At 54.1% G+C, this 20,578-nt stretch overlaps 2 protein-coding genes across 9 annotated transcripts in view; one reads left to right on the plus strand and one right to left on the minus strand.

Moving 5' to 3' along the window:
* Window positions 1-20,578, minus strand: part of PRKAR1B (protein kinase cAMP-dependent type I regulatory subunit beta) — a 176,729-nt gene that overhangs the window by 155,912 nt on the left and 239 nt on the right. Inside the window, exons 1-2 of one of the 5 annotated variants that reach the window (XM_016946109.4) lie at window positions 20,352-20,433; window positions 4,669-4,867 (exon numbers count right to left, since the gene is read on the minus strand). In XM_016946109.4, coding sequence (XP_016801598.1) covers window positions 4,669-4,845 — 177 coding nt within the window. In that variant the 5' untranslated portion in view covers window positions 4,846-4,867; window positions 20,352-20,433. Of the gene's footprint in view, window positions 1-4,668; window positions 4,868-5,730; window positions 5,879-6,149; window positions 6,243-6,356; window positions 6,444-20,351; window positions 20,434-20,578 lie in introns of those variants that run through there. The other 4 variants (XM_016946110.4, XM_016946111.4, XM_016946106.4 and 1 more) reach the window with 4 other exon arrangements.
* Window positions 18,364-20,578, plus strand: part of DNAAF5 (dynein axonemal assembly factor 5) — a 66,452-nt gene continuing 64,237 nt past the window's right edge. For all 4 annotated transcript variants that reach the window (XM_063815132.1, XM_063815133.1, XM_024357678.3 and 1 more), the window contains exon 1: window positions 18,364-20,457. In XM_063815132.1, coding sequence (XP_063671202.1) covers window positions 19,863-20,457 — 595 coding nt within the window. In that variant the 5' untranslated portion in view covers window positions 18,364-19,862. The remainder of the gene's footprint in view (window positions 20,458-20,578) is intronic.

Consider the following 20,578-nt stretch of genomic DNA (forward strand, 5'->3'; position numbering starts at 1 on the left):
TCTCCTACCTCAGCCTCTCACTGGGAGTACAGGCACCCGCCACCATGCCAAGCTAATTTTTTTTTTTTTTTTTTTTTTTTTTTTTTTTTTTTTTTAGTAGAGACAGGGTTTCACCGTTTTAGCCAGAATGGTCTCGATCTCCTGACCTCGTGATCCACCCGCCTCGGCCTCCCAAAGTGCTGGGATTACAGGCATGAGCCACCGCACCCGACCCAAATAAGGAATATTTTATCTGCTTAAGTCTCCACCATAGAAGAACTCACTCACGAAGGCCAGAGCACCAGAGGCCCAGCCCGGACGGCACTCCAAGAGCTGGGCCATCCCTGCCAGCCTGTGTTTTATCCCAGGTGCTTTATGAAAGCCTCACAAACATGCACCCTGCTTGGGATACAAGTGAAGAAAAATCCTCCATCAGGGGCTTCTGCCCGCCACTCAGCCCTGGCTGGCCTCGAGGGGGTGGCCCAGACCTCACCCTCCCCACCGGGGCTGCCGCCCTACCCAGAGGCACACTTCCCGGTTCTATTGTAAACATTCCACAGCACCTCACTGGTCCAGAGAACGCAGCAGAAAATGAGACTCCATGGAATTTTAGGGCCCTGTTAGCTGGTTTCTATTTGGGGATCTCAGCTCCATTTGAGAATCCATCGCAAGCTAAGAGGAATTCTTCCCAGTTAAACGCACCCACATGTAGAACACGCATGCAACTTCAAAGACTTCACTAAAGCTCCCCAATGCCTGTCCCTATCAGCTACTGCAGAAAACAAACAAAAATCACCTGCAATCGTGCCCTGAGACGCCACTCTTTTCAACATTTTGGCGGACGCCCCTCAGATTTTTTTCTTTGCATATAACACATTATTGTCGGCAACCCTTTCGACAAAAATGGAATTGTACCATAGATCCTGTCTTGCAACCTGCTATTTTCACTCAGCAAAGGCTTGCTGTTGGAGGAAGGCCTGAGAAAAATTGCCCTGCCCACGCCCAAGAAGGCCGCTGGGATCCGTGAATCGTGTCCCCAGAAATAGACATTCTGGAGTCCTAACCTCAGAACCTCAGAACCTCAGAACCTCAGAAGTTGACCTTACTTGGAGGCAGGGTCTTGACGGAGGTGAGGAAGTTACAAGAGGTCATTGGGGTGGCCTTGGTCCAGGATGACTAGTGTCCCTATGAGAAGGGGAAATCTGGACACAGACACTGTCAGGGGGCAGAACACCATGTGAAGATGAAGGCAGGACCCGCGATGCGTCTACCAGCCTGGACCACCCATGATCGCCAGCACCACCCGGAGCTGGGGGAGACACAGAACCTTCTCCCACATGGACCCAGAAGGAGCCATCCCACCACACCTTGGTCTCAGACTTCCAGCCTGGACCACCCAAGATGATCACCAGCACCACCCGGAGCCGGGGGAGACACAGAACCTTCTCCCACACGGACCCAGAATTAGCCATCCCAATACACCTCAATCTCGGACTTCCAGCCCGGACCACCCAAAATCGCCAGAACCACCCAGAGCCTGGGGAGACATAGAACCTTCTCCCACATGGACCCAGAAGGAGCCATCCCAATACACCTCGATCTCGGACTTCCAGCCATCTCCTTCTCCCACACAGACCCAGAAGGAGCCATCCCAATACACCTTGATCTCAGACTTTCAGCCTCCAGAACTGTGGGAGGAGACATTTCTGTTTAAGATGCCCGGTGTGTGGTACAGTCATCCCCTGGTATCCATGGGAGATGGTTCTAGAATCTCTAAGGATAACCAGAACCCATGGATGCTGAAGTCCCTGATATAAAATGGTGTCGTATTTGCATGTAACCTACACACATCCTCCCATATACTTTTTTTAAAAATTTATTTATTTTTGAGACAGACTCTCGCTGTGTTGCCCAGACTGGAGGGCAGTGTTGCAATCAGCTCACTGCAACCTCCGCCTCCCTGGTTCAAACAATTCTCCCGCCTCAGCCTCCCAAGTAGCTGGGATTACAGACACACGCCACCACGCCCAGTTAATTTTTGTATTTTTAGTAGAGATGGGGTTTCACCACGTTGGCCAGGCTGGTCTCCAACTCCTGTGTGCAAGCGATCCACCCTCCTGGGCCTCCCAAAGTGCTGGGATTACAGGCGTGAGTCACCGTGCCCGGCCCCAATTTTTTTTTTTTTTTCTGAGACGGAGTCTCCCTCTGTCGCCCAGGCCAGAGTGCAGTGACGCATCTTGGCTCACTGCAACCTCCACCTCCCGGGTTCAAGCCAATTCTCCTGCCTCAGCCTCCTGAGTAGCTGGGATTACAGGTGCTTGCCACCACACCGGCTAACTTTTGTATTTTTAGTAGAGATGGGGTTTCACTGTGTTGGTCAAGCTGGTCTCAAACTCCTGACCTCATGATCCACCTGCCTCGGCCTCCTAAATTGCTGGGATTACAGGTGTGAGCCACCGCACCCACCAGCCCCAATATTTAATACTAAAAAAAAAAAAAAAAAAAAAGGAAACAACTCAATTGTCCATTCACTCACGGCAGAAAGGTTGAAAAACCTTAGTATAACATTATGCAGTCACTTAAAGAGAGGTCTTTAAAGAATATATAAAAAATGAAAAATACAAAATACGAATTGCATCTATAACGTAACTGCAACTAAGACTTATGTACGTATGTATCCACGTATGCATGTATGTATGTGTGTGTATGCATGTGTGTGTGTATGTATTTCTTTTTTTTTTTTTTTGAGACGGAGTCTCGCTGTCGCCCAGGCTAGAGTGCAGTGGCGCCATCCTGGCTCACTGCAAGCTCCACCTCCCAGGTACACGCCATTCTCCTGCCTCAGCCTCCTGAGTAGCTGGGACTACAGGCGCCTGCCACCTCGCCCGGCTAATTTTTTGTATTTTTAGTAGAGACGCGGTTTCACCGTGTTAGCCAGGATGGTCTCGATCTCCTGACCTCGTGATCTGCCCACCTCAGCCTCCCAAAGTGCTGGGATTACAGGCGTGAGCCACTGCACCCAGCCGTGTGTATGTATTTCTGAGACAGGGTTTCGCTCTGTTGCCCAGGCTGGAGTGCAGTGGTGTGATCATGGTTCACCACAGCCTCAAACTCCTGGGCTCAAGTGATCCTCCCACCTCAGCCTCTGGGTAGCTGGGACCACAAGCAGGTGCCACCACACCCAGCAAACTTTTTAAATGTTTTTGAGAGACAAGGTCGAATTCCTGACCTCAAGTGATCTTCCCACCTCGACCTTCCAAATGCTGGGATTACAGGTATAAGCCACCGTATCTGGCCTACAACTACGTTTTTATAAAAACATTTGAGGGGGAATTCGGTGGAGAGGACTACAGAGCGTTTTTATCTCTTCTTTCCACTTCCGAACTTTTCAAATTTCCCTTAATAGGCATATGCATTACTTTAAAATGTTTTTGCATGGACTGCTTCCAAGAGAAGAGTTATATTCACTCCTTTGGGTTAGGACTATGTGATCACAGGAGGCCCCTGTCGAAAGCATAAACACCGCCGGATGGGGACCTGGTGGCTCACAGGCACTCAAAGGCAGATCTTAGCCTGAACTGGGCTTCCCAAGTTCCCATTTGGTCCCCAGGAGAGATGGGCACAGGAGATAGTTAAGCTGTGATAAAAGGACCAAGAGGAGAAACATTAGGTGATACGCAGACAGCCTGGGGTGGGGCCCAGAACAAGGACAGGAGGAGCCCACGGCGAGGGGGAGGGGACGCAGCAGGAGGTGTCACAGGGGCTCCTGTCCCGGCCTCCACTTCCCAGCCACGCACGTCTACGAAAAGAGCCCAGATGCAGGAGGCCAGGAAGGGGGTGAGAGGCATCATTCCCGGAGAGAAGACCGTGAGCAGGCCTGAGCTTCTCCCCGACCACACGTGCCGAAGGGTACTTTCCTCTCCCACTGCTGCAAGATCAACGTGGAATTCGACCTCAAACCCCACATCACCTTAGCCATGGGAGCTATTTTCTTTTTCCTTTTTTTTTTTTTTTTTTTTTTTTGAGATGGAGTCTCGCTCTGTCGCCCAGGCTGGAGTGCAGTGGTGCGATCTCAGCTCACTGCAGCCTCCACCTCCCGGTTCAAGCAATTCTCCTGCCTGAACCACCCCAGTAGCTGGGATTACAGGCGCCGCCACCACACCCAACTAATTTTTGTATTTTTAGTAGAGAGGGGGGTTTCGCCATGTTGGCCAGGCTGGTCTCGAACTCCTGACCTCAAGTGATCTGCCCGCCTCGGCCTCCCAAAGTGCTGGGATGACAGGTGTGAGCTACCCCGTGGGAGCCATTTTATCCCAAGTGGTGACAGCATCTGTAACTAGACTGAAAACTGTCGGCGAGCCCCACAAGCTAGCGAAACACCTGGACCTAAAACCCTGAACCTCCTTCCAGGAGAGCTCTGAAGACCTGAAACCCCCTGGAAGCCGAAGGGGGAATTCTGTGGCTCAGAGGACCCCGCCTCGGGGCATGAATCTCGGGAGACCAAACAAGGGACGGTGGGCCCCAGGTCGGCCTCTCTCCCCGCGCTTCTGGAAGGACCTGCAGGACGGCAGACAGTCTCTGGGGCACCCAGCCTTCGAGGACCACGGGACGGAGGGAAGGCTTCCCCGGCTGCCGCCTCTGCCCCAGGACACCTGCGAAGGGAAGCAGCGGGCGGCGGGGGCCACTCACCTTCTCCAGCTTCTCGAAGTGCTCCCGGAGGAACTTCATGGGGCGTTCGGGCTTGGAGATGCAGAGGTGGACGATACAGTCTTTGAGGACCTGCTGGATCCCGTGCAGCTGCACGTACAGCTCACAGCCCTTCAGGCTCTCGTCCTCCTCCGAGGGGCAGGCGGGCGGGGAGGCCATGGCGAGGGTGGCTGCTTCCTTCCTGTCCAGAAAACACACAGATCCCCAGGCCTGAGAGCTGCCCGGGGCTGCGCGCCGGATAAACGCAGGCGGCGTGAACCAGGCTTCTCCCAGGAGCGTGGAAGAAAGTCACTGATCTTTCATTCTGTGGGGCCAGGTGAGGTGTTAAACGTGACGGCCCCCAGAGCCTTCCCTCCCCACAGACCCCGGCAGGGGTGGAGGGGGCTCAGGCAGGGGTGGAGGGGGCTCAGGCAGGGGTGCACGCGGCTGAGAAGCCCCTTCTGCAGTTCTGAGGATTCCGGGTGGGAAGAGTGGGGGGGCCCGGCGCCCTGAGGGTCCAGCCGGGGGGTTCCAGGGCCTCGTCCTCCTCCATCCCCCCTTTTTGGGGGCACTTATGTGAAATGTGAATGCTGGGGGCCCCTGCGCGCGGCCTCAGGGGAGGGGGAGATGAGGGTGAGACTGTGGATGGGCTGGGCGGCCTCTGCACAGGAAAAGACAGAAACGCAGGTAAACAAGGGAAGCTGGCGGTGGTGGGGGGGTGGGGTGCGGGAGAACAAATGCGGCGGCCGCGCAGCGAAGTCACCATGGCCAGGCCAGGCCGGCACCGCACCGCGGGGCGCAGGACCCCAGCCCCCCGCCAAGCCGCCCCCGGAGTGCCCAGACCGCCGGGAAGGCGCCCACCCAGAGGCCCCGCGCCCCCCGCCCCCAAACCCGGCCTCAGCGCCGGCGAGGACCCTCCCGGGACCCCTGACCGGGAGCCCCAAGCCCGGCCCCGCCCCGCGCGCCCCGCTCCCGGCGGGGCCGAACCCTTCCAAATGTCCGCATTCCCGGGGGGCCTCCCAGGCCCGGGGATCCCGGCGCAGACCCCAGCCCAGCCCCGCGTACCTGGATGCGCGGCGCCCGAGGCCAGGAGGCGGCTGCGCGGGGACGCGGGGCGCGGGGACGGCTGGCGAGCGAGCGAGCGGGTCCCCGCACTGCAGCGGCGCCGCCCTCCACGCCCGCCCCCGCGCCGCGCGCAGCTGCTGCACCCCCAACGCCGCCCGCGCGGGCCTGCAGCCCGTCTCCCCCCGACCGCCTCCCCGCGGGCCCCCACCCCCGGCTCTCCCCGCCCCCGCCCCATCCCCCACCGGCGCAGGTTCAGGCCATCGCTGCCAGGACCCCCGCTCTCGCCGCCCCCCGCCCCCTCCACTCAGACCCTGAGTCGCCCACTCCGGCTGGTGCAGGCCGCGGGGCCGCCTCTGATGGCCCGGGCACCCCCCACTCCCGCCCCGTTCACGACCACCGCGGCTGCCTGAGCTGCTCACACCTAGGGGATCACATCCCTGCCTCTGCAGGACACCCGGTACCCAGCAAGCACGCCCGTTCCCTGGGGTCTCACTCTGCCTTAGCGGCCAGAGAGGGTGGCCAGGTGGGCCCAGCCCCGCTTCCCCAGGTGACTCCCAGCGCTTAGGCGCACCAGCTTCACCCCGATGCCCAGTGGGAAATCGGAACCCTCCTAAATTCTTTCCCACCTTTCTTAGGGATCCCGAGGTCACGGAGGCCTAGGAGGAGCCTCTTGGTGACGGTCCTAACCCACAAGCCCAGCCCTGCAGGAAAGGGAATCAACCTCATCCTCCTACCGCACACCGTTGCCCCATCCTGCCAGGGTGGCGGCGGCAGAAACTCCATCTTCCCTCCCCAGAGGCTCCAAATGCCAGGAGAGGGGTAGGCAGTTCCAGCTGTGAAGGAGATGATACCTGCCTCCCTGTGCACACTCACCTGTCTACCCCCGGGGTCCTCCACCCAACTGCCCAGCCCCCGGATCCTCCACCCGCCTGTCCAGCCCCCGGGTCCTCCACTCACCTGCCCGGCTTCCCTGTTGCCTACTCACCTGTCTCCCACTATGCTGCCCCATCTTCACCTGTCTCCCACTCACCCGTACACACCATCTCCCACTCACCCGTCTCTTGCTCACCTTTTCCACACTCACCTGTACACAGACACCATCTCCCACTCAGCCCTCCCATGCTCACCTGGTCCACACTCACGTATACACACTCACCGTCTCCCAGTCAGCCCTCCCATGCTCACCTGGTCCACACTCACCTGTACACACTCACCATCTCTCACTCAGCCCTCCCATGCTCACCTGGTCCACACTCACCTGTCCAGCTTTCTTGTTCATTGCTCAGCTGTCTCCCACTCACCTGCCTGCACAGACACTACACAGGTCACCAGCCCTGCCGAGCACACTCCCCAGCAGGGCTGACATTGCCTCAGCCTCTTCCTGCCAGGGTGAACGTAAACCAAGCAGGCCACCCTCGGGGGTCAAACACGAAGGTCCTTGGTCCTCAGCCCTCACCCTCAGCACCCACTGGCCCCAGCCCCATCTCAGGCAGACCTGCATTTGTCCTGAGACTTTCTTAGGGACCCAGGCCTGGTCTCTGAATCAGAACTCCATCCCACAACCCACTCAGACCTCTGGCTCTCCCAGCCCTGGCCTGCCTGGAGCTGCTGCTGACCAGCAGTACCATCACGTGCTCCCCGCGGCCCCTCCACTCCCTCCTCCTCCTCCTCCTCCTCCCGTTACTCCTGCTCCTCCAGGGTAGACTGGTGAGGACAGCAAAAAAGACCCAGGTGCCACCTAACCAAGGCGACGTCTCGCTTTGGGGGGCAGATGCTCCAGGCCTGGCTGCTTCTCTCCCGGGCTGTCCTGGGGTTCTCTGGAGACTCCCCATAAAGACTTCCCCCACACCGTGCCTCTAGAGGAGAGTGGAGGCACCTCTCTGGCTGACCTCACAGGACAGCCCTCTGATCCCGAGGCGCACACACAAGCCCTCCTTCTGCTGCAATACCTCCTCAGGCTGAGCCTCCTTGCCTGCGTCCTTCTGAGACAAGGATCTCCCAGGTTTGGGGGCTGGCAGCATGCACGTGGCCCGCCAGACATGCGGCCCCTGGCCCCACTGAGCTGTGACGTCTGCTGAGCTCCTCTCCTCATTGCCACGACGGCAGCTCCCACTGCCTCTCTCTTTCACACTTTTCCCCGCCACTCAGATCCCTGTTCCAGTGGCCCCCACCCCCCACAAGGACTCCCTCTCCAGACTGGCTCTGGTAGGAGTGCGAGGCGTGGCCCCCACCGCCCCAACCTGCAGACAAGTTTCTGCCTGACTCCCAGGCCTCTCTTGCTTCAGCCTTACTGGCTTGAGCCAAGGACAGACGCTTCCTTAGTGTCCTGCTCACTGTCTGATCATTGCCAGAGGATGAAATCAACACAGAAGTGGGAAGAAACAGGATCCTAGAGAAACGGAGCCACGGCCATCCTCAAACCAAACCTGAGGCCCTTCCCGTATCTGGACTTCCCAATTATGTTCATCAATAAATACCTTTGGCCGGATGTGGTGTTTCACACCTGTAATCCCAGCACTTTGGGAGGCCGAGGCAGGTGGATCACTGGAGGTCAGGAGTTCAAGACCAGCCTGGGCAACACAGCGAAACCCTGTCTCAACTAGAAATACAAAATTAGCCGGGCATGGTCGTGCACGCCTGTAATCCCCAGCTACTCAGAAAGCTGAAGCAGGAGAATCACTTGAACTCCAGTGAGCCGAGATCGTACCACTGCACTCCAGCCTGGGCAGCGAAAGAGCGAACGAAACTCCGTCTCAAAATAAATAAATAATAAATAAATACCTCCTAGTACTGCCTGAGCCTGTTAGCTTTTTGCTTTTTGTTAGTCGCCACTGAGGACATCCAAGTGAATACACCACTGATCTGACACAATCCCCCCAAAACACACACTGACAACCCCATTAAATGCTCCTGGATGAAGACACAGAGAGGGGTCTGGTGAACTCAGAGCAGCTGCGCTTGGTCATCGGAGCACGTGGACCTCAACAGGTCGGTCGCCACCCTGCCACGCAGTGACAAACCCTGACGTGTGACAGTGTGCCCAAGCAGCTATGCCCTCAACTGAAAATGTGCTGCTGGTGACTGGGTTACCCATTCAGAAGTCCCAGTAAATCACGTATCTCCCCATAGGGAAGGACCTACCCCCTGGGGTAGGTTATTTTTCTCAGCAAAGGTATTCACATTTCTAAGCCCTGTGGGGTCTTACTTCACCCATAGAATGTGCCTGTAGGATTCATCATGACTAAATGTACTTACAGTGACCACGCTTTGCAGAACTCCAACCAAAGAGCCACATTTTTTTTTTTTTTTTTTTTTGAGACAGAGTCTCATTCTGTCACCCAGGCTGCAGTGCAGTGGCGCGATCTCTGCTCACTGCAAGCTCCGCCTCCCGGGTTCACGCCATTCTCCTACCTCAGCCTCCCGAGTAGCTGGGACTACAGGCGCCCGGCTAATTTTTTGTATTTTTAGTAGAGATGGGGTTTCACCGTGTTAGCCAGGATGGTCTCGGTCTCCTGACCTCGTGATCCGCCCGCCTTGGCCTCCCAGAGTGCTGGGATTACAGGCGTGAGCCACCACGCCCGGCCAAGCCACATTCTTTATGCTTTTTTTTTTTTTTTAATCTTTTTGTTGTTGTTTTGAGACAGGGTCTCACTCTGTCGCCCAGGCTGGAGTGCAGTGGTGTGATCATAGCTCACTGCAGCCTCAAATTCCCGGGCTCAAGCCATCCTCCCACTTCAACATCCAGAGTAGTTGGGATCACAGGTGCACACCGCCACACCTGGTACTTAAAAACATTTTTTTTTTTTTGGTAAAAAAAAAAAAAAAAATCTCACTATGTTGCCTAGGCTAGTCTCGAACTCCTGGCCTCCAACAATCCTCCCACCAGCTTCCCAGAGTGCTGGGACTACAGGTATGAGCCACCGCACCCGGTCCGAAGCCACATTCTTTTCCCAATCACCACATACCTCGTACTTCTAAACTTTGCTCTGTCAGCTCCAATTCACCCTCCAAGATTCAACCAAAACGTTACACAGGGAAATTCCCTAACGCGCCAGCACTGCCTCCGGAGGGCCCGGGGCCCCCAGGACTTCTCCTTGGTAGCTCTCATTACACGTGCAATTGAATAATGATGGCAAGGCTGCCAGCTTAATTGCTGTCTCCCCTGCTAGGTCAAAAGCACCAAGTATGCATGGATGGTGTTTGTCTTATTCTTTATTCAGTCTGCATGGCAAAGAGACCAACACAGCTATTTTCTGGGGTGCAGAAAGGAAACAAAGATGCTTTGTTAAGCTGCTCTGGCCACTGGGGACGCTGCAGCGTGTCATGGTTTGAGGTGGGATCTGTAGGTGGGCTTCCTGGGTGCGGTTCCTGAGCCTTCCCCAGCCAGCTGCATTCACTGAGCAACGTCCGTATGCTCCCTGAGCTGAGGATAGAGGAGAAACTGCATGTGATTGTGGCTGATGGGAGAGGCCACTCATCCTCAAATCTAGGTGGATATACGAGGAATGAGGACTGAGAGGCTGAGCATGGAGCACGCAGCACATAGTAGGAGCCCAAGAACTGTGAACAGTAATAATTATTCTCCAGCCGGGCGCGGTGCCTCCCACCTGTAATCCCAGCACTTTGGGAGGCCAAGGCAGGCAGATCACCTGAGGCCAGGAGTTCGAGACCAGCCTGGGCAACATGGTGAAACCCCATCTCTACAAAAAATACAAAAATTAGCCAGGTGTGGTGCTGTGCCTGTAGTCCCAGCTACTTGGGAGGCTGAGGCAGGAAGATCACTTGAATCCAAGAGGCGGAGGTCATAGTGAGCTGAGAGCATGCCACTCCGTTCCAGCCTGGGCAACAGGAGTGAAACCCAGTCTCAAAAAAAGAAAGAAAGAGAGAGAGAGAGAAGGAAAGAAAGAAAGGAAAAAGAAAAGAAAAGAGAAAAGAAAATAACAATGTGGCCAGGCATCGTGGCTCATGCCTGCAATCCCAGAACTTTGCGGGGCCAAAAGAGGAGGATCACTTGAGTCCAGGAGTTCAAGACCCATCTGGGCAACAGAGCAAGACCCTGTCTCTACAAAAATATACAAAAATTAGCCAGGCATGGTGGTGCACACCTGTAGTCCCAGCTATTCAGGAGGCTAAGGTGGCAGGATCACCTGAACGCAAGAGTTCGAGGCTGCAGTGAGCTATGATTGCGCCACTGCACTCCAGCCTGGGCAACAGAGTGAGACCTTGCCTCAAAACCACACACCCACACACACAATGCTCTCTAATATTCAAGTTTTGCATTGTTCACTATGTAGGTAAGGGATGCATCATTTCACGGGAAATTTTGCCACAAACCTCAATAGTCTTCTCTACACATGGCTCCTGGGTGTGGCGGGCACTCTCAGATGGCCACAGGGTCCCCACCTCCCAGTGCTCATGGCTTGTGGGGTACCCTCCCCTTGAGTGTGTGTAGGTCCTGAGGCTCACCCCTGCCCGGTGGGGTACAGCAAAGGTGAGGAGTGGGCATCACATATGATTCATGGCAACATCTGCCTTGCCGGGGGACTCTCTCCCTTGCTGGCTTTGAGGAAGCCAGCTGCCGTGTCATCAGTGGCTGTAAGAGGACCCCGTGGCCAGGAGCTGAGGGTGGCCTCCGGTCCACAGCTAAGAAAGTGAATGCTGGAAACAACCAAGTGCACTTGGGAACGGTCCCTTCCTCAGTCAAGCCTCAGATAAGAATGCAGCCCCAGCATGGATTGCAGCCTTCAGAGGACCCAGTAAAGCCATGCCTGGACTCCTGACCCACAGACAGCCGGCCCCAGGCCTTCACTGGGGGAAGCTTTATAGATACACACACACACACACACACACACACACACACACACACATACATATATATGTATGTATGTATATATATATCTCCTCCTGCTTCAGCCTCCTTTTTTTTTTTTTTCCAGACAGAGTCTTGCTCTGTCACCCAGGATGGAGTGCAGTGGCACAATCTCAGCTCATTGCAACCTCTGGCTCCTGGGTTCAAGCAATTCTCCTGCCTCAGCCTCCCAAGTAGCTGGGATTACAGGTGGGCACCACCACTTCCAGCTAATTTTTGTATTTTTAGTAGAGACAGGGTTTGACCATGTTGGCCAGGCTGGTCTCGAACTCCTGACCTCAGGTGATCCACCCGCCTCAGCCTCTTAAAGTGCTGGGATTACAGACGTGAGCCACCGCACCTGACCTGACCCATTTTTAAGTCTAGAAAATGTGCCTTCATTATCCCTTCAAATACCTCCTACTCCCCACTTTTCTTCTGCCTTCCTGGGACATCTATTCAACAGATATTAGTATTGTTGCTTCTGTTCTCCATATCCCTGACCTTTTCTCTTACATACTTCTTGTTCCTGTTTCATTTTGGTAACATACAGAACTTCATCTCTTTTATAGGCTTTTTTTTTTTTTTTTTTTTTTTGATGAGATAAGGTCTCGCTCTGTCGTCCAGGCTGGAGTGCGGTGGCATGATCATAGCTCTTGGCAGCCTCAACCTTCCTGGCCCAAGTGATCCTCCCACCCCAGCCTCCTGAGTAGCTGGGATTACGGGTGCACCCCATCACACCCAGCTTATTATTTTTTCTTTTTCTTTTGAGAAGGAGTCTTGCTCTGTCACCAGGCTGGAGTGCAGTGGCCTGATCTCAGCTCCCTGCAACCTCCGCCTCCCAGGCTTAAGCAATTGTCCTGTCTCAGCCTCCCGAGTAGCTGGGACTACAGGTGCCTGCCACCACACCCGACTAATTTTTGTATTTTTAGTAGAGACGCGGTTTCACCCTCTTGGCCAGGCTGGTCTCAAACTCCTGAGCTCAAGTGATCCACCTGCCTCAGCCTCCCAAAGTGCTGGGATTACAGGCATGAGCCATTGTGCCCGGCCATAATTTTGTATTCTTTTTGTAGAGATGGGGGTCTCACTATGTTGCCCAGGCTGGTCTCAAGCTCTTGGGCTCAAGCAATCCTTCTGCCTCAGCCTCCCAAGTACCTGGGACTACAGGTGTGAGTCACTGCATCCAGCTAAGTTTTAATATTTCTTTGTAGCGACGAGGTGTCACTATTTGGCCCAGGTGGACGCGAATGCCTGGCCTCAAGTGATTCTCCCGTCTCAGCATTCCAAGGCCTGTTTCATTTGTTGTAACGTGTTGGCCCTCCTGTCCTACTGCCCTGCTTCTGTCATCCAGTTTACAGCTATTCTGTCTGGCAGTGTGCCTGGGGAAAGGAGAGAGGTCATGACCCCTCTGGGTATTCATGCAGTTGCCACCACAATCCAGTTACTTAACTGTACCAGCTCCACAAGGCTCCCTCCTAGTGACCCTTAATAATCACGCCACCCCATCCCTAGCCCCGGGAGATCAGTCATCTGTTCCCCATCTCTGTTACTTTATGGATGTCATACAAACAAAACCACAAAATATCCCTTTGGGATTGGTTTTCATCTGCATAATCTTTTAGAGGTTCGTCCAAGTTGCATGCAGCAATTCTTTCCATTTCTGAGTAGAATAACTGTCTAATCTCCATGTGTGAAGATTTTCCTGCTATCTGCTGTCGATGGTAAGTGTGATTCCATTATTGTCAGAGAAGGCGTTCTGTGCAAGTCTTTTTTTTTTTTTTTTTTTTTTGAGAGGGAGTTTCACTCTTCTTGCCCAGGCTGGAGTGCAGTGGCACAATCTTGGCTCACTTCAACCTCCGCCTCCTGGGTTCAAGTGATTCTCCTGCCTCAGCCTCCAGAGTAGCTGGGATTACAGGTGCGTGCCACCACACCCAGCTAATTTTTTGCATTTTTAGTAGAGACAGGATTTCTCCATGTTGGCCAGGCTGGTCTTGAACTCCTGACCTCAGGTGATCCGCCTGCCTCGGCCTCCCAAAGTGCTGGGATTACAGGCGTGAGCCACCATGCCCAGCCCTCTGTGCAAGTCTTCTACATTTGCTAAGGTTTGCCTTATGGCCCAGGATATGGTATATCTTGGTCTCTGTTCTGAGGACACTAGAAAATAATGTGAATTCTGCGATTGTTGAGTGGTGTGTTCTGCAAACGTCAATTAGATCCTGTTGGTTGATGGTGTTGCTCTGCTATACCTTAATGACTATCTGCCTAGTTATTCTAGCAGCTGCTGAGTTGGGGGCTGAAGTCGTCAACTGCAACAGCAGGCTTGTCTCTTCCTCCTTTCAGCTCTATCAGTTTCTGCTTTATACATGTTGAAGGTCTATTGTTTGCTGTACACACATTTGGGATTGCTGTTATCTTCCCAGTGGGTTCTTTTATCATTATGTAATGTCCCTCTTTTTCCCAAGGAATTTCAACAGCCACTCCCGCTTTTTAAAATTTATGTTTACATGATACTCTTTTGCCGTTCTTTTACTTTTAATGTGCCTATGTTATTATGTTTGAAGTGAGCTTCAGCATATAGTAGACATCATACAGTTGGGTCAGGTTTTGTATCCACGTGGCGAACCTCTGTTTTCTAATTGGTGTGTTTAGGCCATTTACATTTAAATTGGTGATATATTAGGGCTTACGCTTGCCATTTAATCATCTGTTTGTTCTCTCATGCTTTACTGTGGGATACCTGAATGTTTTTTAGAATTCCACGTTATGTTTTTGAGGATATCACCATATACATATGCAACCCATCGGTCTATCGGCATCTATGATTTTCCACCTTGAGTGAGTGGACAAACCTTCCTTCCACTTAAGTCCCTAACCCTTCTCACTGTTAAATACCTAGTTGTAGATATTTCCTCCACATACATCACACACCACATCAGTGTTGTAATTTTTGCTTCGATCATCAAATATGATTAAAGAAACTCATGAGGTGAAAGATGGTCAGTGACATTGACTTCTATTTTTATCCAGTCCATTGTCTCAACTTTCTGGAGGCCCCAGCCCTCTTCTGTTAAAATTATCTTTCTGGGCCAGGCACGGTGGCTCACGCCTGTAATCCCAGCACTTTGGGAGGCACTGAGGCAGGCGGATCACCTGAAGTCAGGAGTTCAAGACCAGCCTGACCAACACGGAGAAACTCTGTCTCTACTAAAAATAAAAAAATACTCAGGCGTGGTGGCACATGCCTGTAATCCCAGCTACTCAGGAGGCTGAGGCAGGAGAATTGCTTGAACCTGGGAGGCAGAGGTTGCAGTGAGCTGAGATCATGCCATTGCACTCCAGCCTGGGCAACAAGAGTGAAACTCCGTCTGAAAAAAAAAAAAAATTACCTTTCTGTTTACAGGGTATCCTTTATGCATTCCTTAAAGGTAGGTCTGCTAGCAATAAATTCTATTAGTTTGCCTGTCTGAGAATATCTTTACTCCTCTTCCATTCCTGAAGGATAGTTTTGCTGGGTAGAGGACTCACAGTCAACAGCTGTTTCCCCTTTACAGTTGAACAATGGCAGGTCACTTCCTTCTGGCCTTTTGTGGTTTTGGTTAAGAAATCTGCCTTCATTCAAACTGGTGTTCCTCTCTAGGCAAGGCATTATTTCTCTCTGTCAGTTAGTACTTTTCCTCCTTCTGTCTTTAGTTTCCAGGAGTTTAATTGTGATGTGTCTTAGTATGGGGTTTTTGGAGGGCTTGTCCTATGAAGGCTTGTTGAGCTTCTGGAATCTGTGGATTTATGTTTTTCATTGAATTGGGGGAGTTTTCAGCCTTTTTTTTTTTTTTTTTTTTTTGAGATGGGGTCTTGCTCTGTCACCCAGGCTGGAGTGCAGTGGCATGATCTCGGCTCACTACAACCTCCACCTCCTGGGTTCAGGCAATTCTCGTGCCTCAGCCTCCCCGAGTAGCTGGGATTACAGGTACCCACCACCACACCCGGCTAATTTTTGTATTTTTAGTAGAGATGGGGTTTCACCATGTTGTCCAGGCTGGTTTCAAACTCCTGACCTCAGGTGATCTGCCCGCCTCAGCCTCACAAAGTGCTGGGATGACAGGCCTGAGCCACCGCACCTGGCTAATTTTTGTATTTTTAGTAGAGATGGGGTTTCACCATGTTGTCCAGGCTGGTTTCAAACTCCTGACCACAGGTGATCTGCCCGCCTTGGCCTCACAAAGTGCTGGGATGACAGGCATGAGCCACCGCGCCTGGCTGGTTCTTAGGACTCTGCTTTAAAATTCTTGGCAGATGATTCCAACATGTGACCTATCTTGGAATTCACATCCGTTACCTTACCATGTTCAGGTTGTGGCTTTCCTGGTTCTTGGTATGACAAGTGATCTCCAGATGTATCCTGGACATTTCGGTTACGATGTTTGCAGACTCCTTGTCCTACTCTATTCCGCCAGGCAGTTGCTCTGTTCAGGTCCAGGGTGTAGATTGCAGCCTATTTTTGTGGTCTGTCATTCCAACAGCAGTTTCGTCTTCAGAGCCCTGGCACTGCCCTCCTCGTCTGCTTTATTCTTCTGGCTCTCCTGGGACTGCTGCTCATTTCCCATGGGTGCTGCCTGCAGGGGTGAAAGGTACCTCCCTGGGCCGCCTGGTGTCACTAGGCTACCTTTTGCTGTGTCAGGACAGAACATGCTCGTTCTGGGTCTCTTTGTGCTAAGAGAGGAAGGGCAGATTTCAGGCTCCTCTGACACCACCTGTGCAGTGCAGACTGTCCACTCGAACCCCAGTTGCACAGCACAGGTTAATGCACCTGCAGCAGCTTTAAAATCGGCCCTGAAAGCAGACTGTGGGGTGAAGGTGGCAGCTACCCTCTAGGTCTCTGTTGGGCGTCCCCTTTCCCAGGGCTTTGGCCAGAGAGAGGAGGCTTTCCTTGGAGAATTTCTGTCTGTGCCTGTTGGCTGTTCTGGGCCACAGGCTCCCCTGGGTACTAGTGCAGGAACACATGAGAGAAAAAGAAAACCCAGGGGACCCACCACCTTGCTGTTCCTCCAGTCCAGAGGTCTCCAGCCCGTCTGTCAACTCTCAAGCTCCTTTCCTCGTCGCCTGCTATGTGCAGGGTATTTTGTTGTATTTCAATGGGAGGAGCAAGGAAAAGTCAAGTCCCACCACCGTAATTCAAGCACTTATTCTTTCTCGTCTTCAGCACTCACTGCCACAGCCTTCCGAGGGCTCCCGACCAATCCGTTCAACGGAAGCCAAAGGGGTCCTTGAAAAATGCAGACTCGATCTTGCCAATGCTCCCACCTTGAAATCCTCAGTCCGCCATGTTTTAGGACAGAGGCCCCCATGGCCTGGCCCCACCCATCTGCTCACTCCCTGCCTGCTCCCCTGTGACCAGGGTCAGCCTCCCTCCCTGTTTGCTACCTGAGGCTGCCGTAACAAAGCACACCAGGCTGGGCAGCTGAACGAAACAAACTTGATTTCTCAAGATCAGGGTACTGGCTGGCTCCTCCTGAGGTCTCTCTTCATGCTCATACTGCATTCTCCCTGTATGCACATCTATCTCCAAAATTTCTCCTTTTATGAGGACAGCAGTCATATTGGATGAGTGCCCAACCTCATGACCTCATCTCACCTCAATCACGTCTGCAAAGACCTTGTCTCCAAACAGGATCACTTCCTGAACTATGGGGGTTAGGACTTCAGCATATGAATTTTGGGGACACGCCATTCAGCCCGTAACACTCCCATGAGGCCTTTGCTCATGCTATTTCCTCTCTCTCCAACACTCCCCGTCTCCCACCTCCGCCCTTTCACCTGGCTATGTGACATGGTTTGGCTGTGTCCCCACCCAAATCTCATCTTGAATTGTAGCTCCCACAATTCCCACGTGTTGTGGGAAGGACCCAGTGGGAGGTAACTGAATAATGGGGGCAGGTCTTTCCTGTGCTGTTCCTATGATGGTGAATAAGTCTCACGAGATCTGACGGTTTTATAAGGGGGAGTTTCCCTGCACAGGCTCTCTCATTTTCTCTTTGCCTGCTGCCATCATGTAAGATGCGACTTGCTCCTTCCCGCCTTCAGCCATCATTGTGAGGCCTCCCCAGCCATGTGGAACTGTGAGTCCAGTAAACCTTTCCCTGTATAAATTACCCAGTCTCGGCCATGTCTTTATTAGCAGCGTGAAAACGGACTAATACACTGTGTTTACGTATTCTTCATATTTCACCTCTGCTACCATTTGTTCAGGGAAGCCTTACAAGTCTAGTTCAACATCCCTTGACACTCATTCTCTCAGGACCACCACAGTTAAACACATACTAATTTATCCTTCCATTAAGGGCTATCTCATCCTGCAAGACCCTAAGATCTGGGAGAGCAGGGACCATGGCCAGTTTCTACATCATTGTCATCCTGTCCCACATGTTGCAGACAGTGCCTGGTCAAACAAATGCCTGTTGGAGGAAACAATGAATGAAGGTTACTGAATATGCTACATAACAACTTTTCAGAAGTACTGATGGGCCGGGCGTGGTGGCTCACGCCTGTAATCCCAGCACTCTGGGAGGCTGAGGCGGGCGGATCACGAGGTCAGGAGATCGAGACCATCCTGGCTAACACAGTGAAACCCCGTCTCTACTAAAAATACAAAAAATTAGCTGGGCGTGGTCATGGGCACCTGCAGTCCCAGCTACTTGGGAGGCTGAGGCAGGAGAATGGCATGAACCTGGGAGGCAGAGCCTGCAGTGAGCGGAGATCGCACCACTGCACTCCAGGCTGGGCGACAGAGCAAGATTCCATCTCAAAAAAAAAAAAAAGACGTACCGACGAACACCACCATTTTGCAACACGAAGATCAACAACAACAAAAAAGGTCAAACTTGAAGTTCTGTCCTAAAATTACACACATTTTGCCTTTAGAAAACTCAGTGCATGGTCACAGATGAGAAGTGCCTGGCTAACCAGACTTGGGGACTCCTGGTTTGCAGTGAGTGCTGTCAAACTCGCGTTCCAGGCTGGGCTCACAGCAACTCCGACTCCAAGCTGTTTAGGCGCCTCTGTCTCCACTCAAGTCCATAGTCAAGGTCACTACTGTGAAACACTGTCTTGCTTTTAATTTCCAAGCTGCCTTGTTATTTCTTGGGAGTAGGCCAAGCTAACTTTAGGAGGAACTTATAGTTTAACTTTGAAACAAAGATGATAACAGCCCTTTCCTGAAGCCAACCTCCTTCTTGCCTGGGGACCAGAATGCTTTTGTAAGACTAACACATGAGCCACAAGATTAGAAATTGTGGTTTGAGTCATGCAGCTAGAGGCCACAAGATTCCAAACCTCCCCAATTGCTCCTTAGGATAACACCACTATCGTAAACTCTAAGATTGGTGCTCAAGATATTTTTCAGGCTCTGCATTCTGATGCACCGGGTGCCACCACCCACACCACTAATCTGGCTCAACCAGTTCTGTGATCCCACCCAGGAACAGAAGACAGCAAGAGAATCAACTTTGACTCCACGGTTTCATCTCCAACCCGACCAATAAGCACTGCCCTCTCCCTGGCCCCCTACCTGCCTAATTATCCTTAAATGACCCGTCTCAGGATTTTCAGAACCTGGTTTGAGCAATAAAGCTCCAGTGTCCTTTAGCCAGTTTCTGCATGCAGCCAGTTTCTGCATGCATTAAACTCTCTATTGCAATTCCCCTGTCTTGATAAATTGGCTCTACCTGGGCAGCGAGTAAGGCGAACCTATTGGGCGGCTACGCCTGAGATCTAATCACAGGCTGCACGTGAAGCCCAGACCAGGCACCTGTCTTACACCACAGGGGGATCCAGTCCACAGAACCAGCGCCCTTCCCTCCTGGAACGGACCATCCCAAAGCCAGAGGGGCTCTAGGCGGCTCAAACAGGGGCTTCCCGGCTACCCTGGTCCCAGGCGGGACCACCCAGGTTCCTTCTCCAAGCCCTCTAGGCTGCAGGGCAGGCTTCCCTAGAGGCAGGCCCAGGCCTATAGCCCGGGACCCGCATCTCGGGCGAGCTGCACCCTCCCGAGACCTTCCCCATCTGTACAATGGGGACAGGGCAAGGCCCAGCAGGCCGGCTGGCGGGGGCTCCGGCGACTGTGCGGGACAGCGGGCGAGCACGACGGTACAAGGGCACAGGCCCACGTGCGCACCGGCGGGGAGGAAGCAGCCCGGCGCCCCGCCCCCAGCGCGGACCGGAAGTGCTGCCGTAATCTGCGCTGAGCGTCGCGAAAGCGCTGTTCCCCTTAGTGACCGGCGACGCGGGCAAGATGGCGGCGCCGGGGGTGGCGGAGGCCGTGGCGGCCCCACACCCGGCTGAGGGGGCCGAGACGGCTGAGGCGGTGGAGCTGAGCCGCGCCCTGAGCCGCCTGCTGCCGGGGCTGGAGGCCGACAGCAAGCCGGGCCGGCGGCACGCCTTGGAGGCCCTGCGGCGCGCGCTGGAGGAGCCAGGCCCTGCTGCCGACCCCACCGCTTTCCAGGGCCCCTGGTCGCGCCTGCTGCTGCCGCGCTTGCTGCGCTGCCTGAGCGACCCCGCCGAGGGCTGCCGCGCGCTGGCAGTGCACCTGCTGGATCTGGGCCTGCGCCGCGCCGCGCGGCCCCGCGATGCCCTGCCGCGCCTGCTGCCCGCGCTCGCCGCGCGCTTGGCCGGCCCCGAGCCCGCGCGCCGCCCGCCCGAGGCCTGTGAGGAGCTGCGCCTGGCGCTTGTGCAGCTGCTGGGCCTGGCCGTGGACCTGTGCGGCGCCGCGCTCGCGCCCCACCTGGACGACGCTCTGCGCGCGCTGCGCTGCTCCCTGCTTGACCCCTTCGCCGCCGTGCGCCGCGAGAGCTGCAGCTGCGCCGCCGCCCTGGCGCAGGCCACGCCCGGTGAGCACCCCGGGCCCCGCTCCCACACCCCACCCCACACTCTCACCCCCACCTCCACCTCCGCGGCCCCTCTCACAACCCCCGCGGCTCGGCCCCGCCCCCCTCCACGCCCGCACCCCCC

The sequence above is a fragment of the Pan troglodytes genome, chromosome 6 (genome assembly GCF_028858775.2).
Source record: "Pan troglodytes isolate AG18354 chromosome 6, NHGRI_mPanTro3-v2.0_pri, whole genome shotgun sequence".
NCBI classification, from domain to species: domain Eukaryota; kingdom Metazoa; phylum Chordata; class Mammalia; order Primates; family Hominidae; genus Pan; species Pan troglodytes.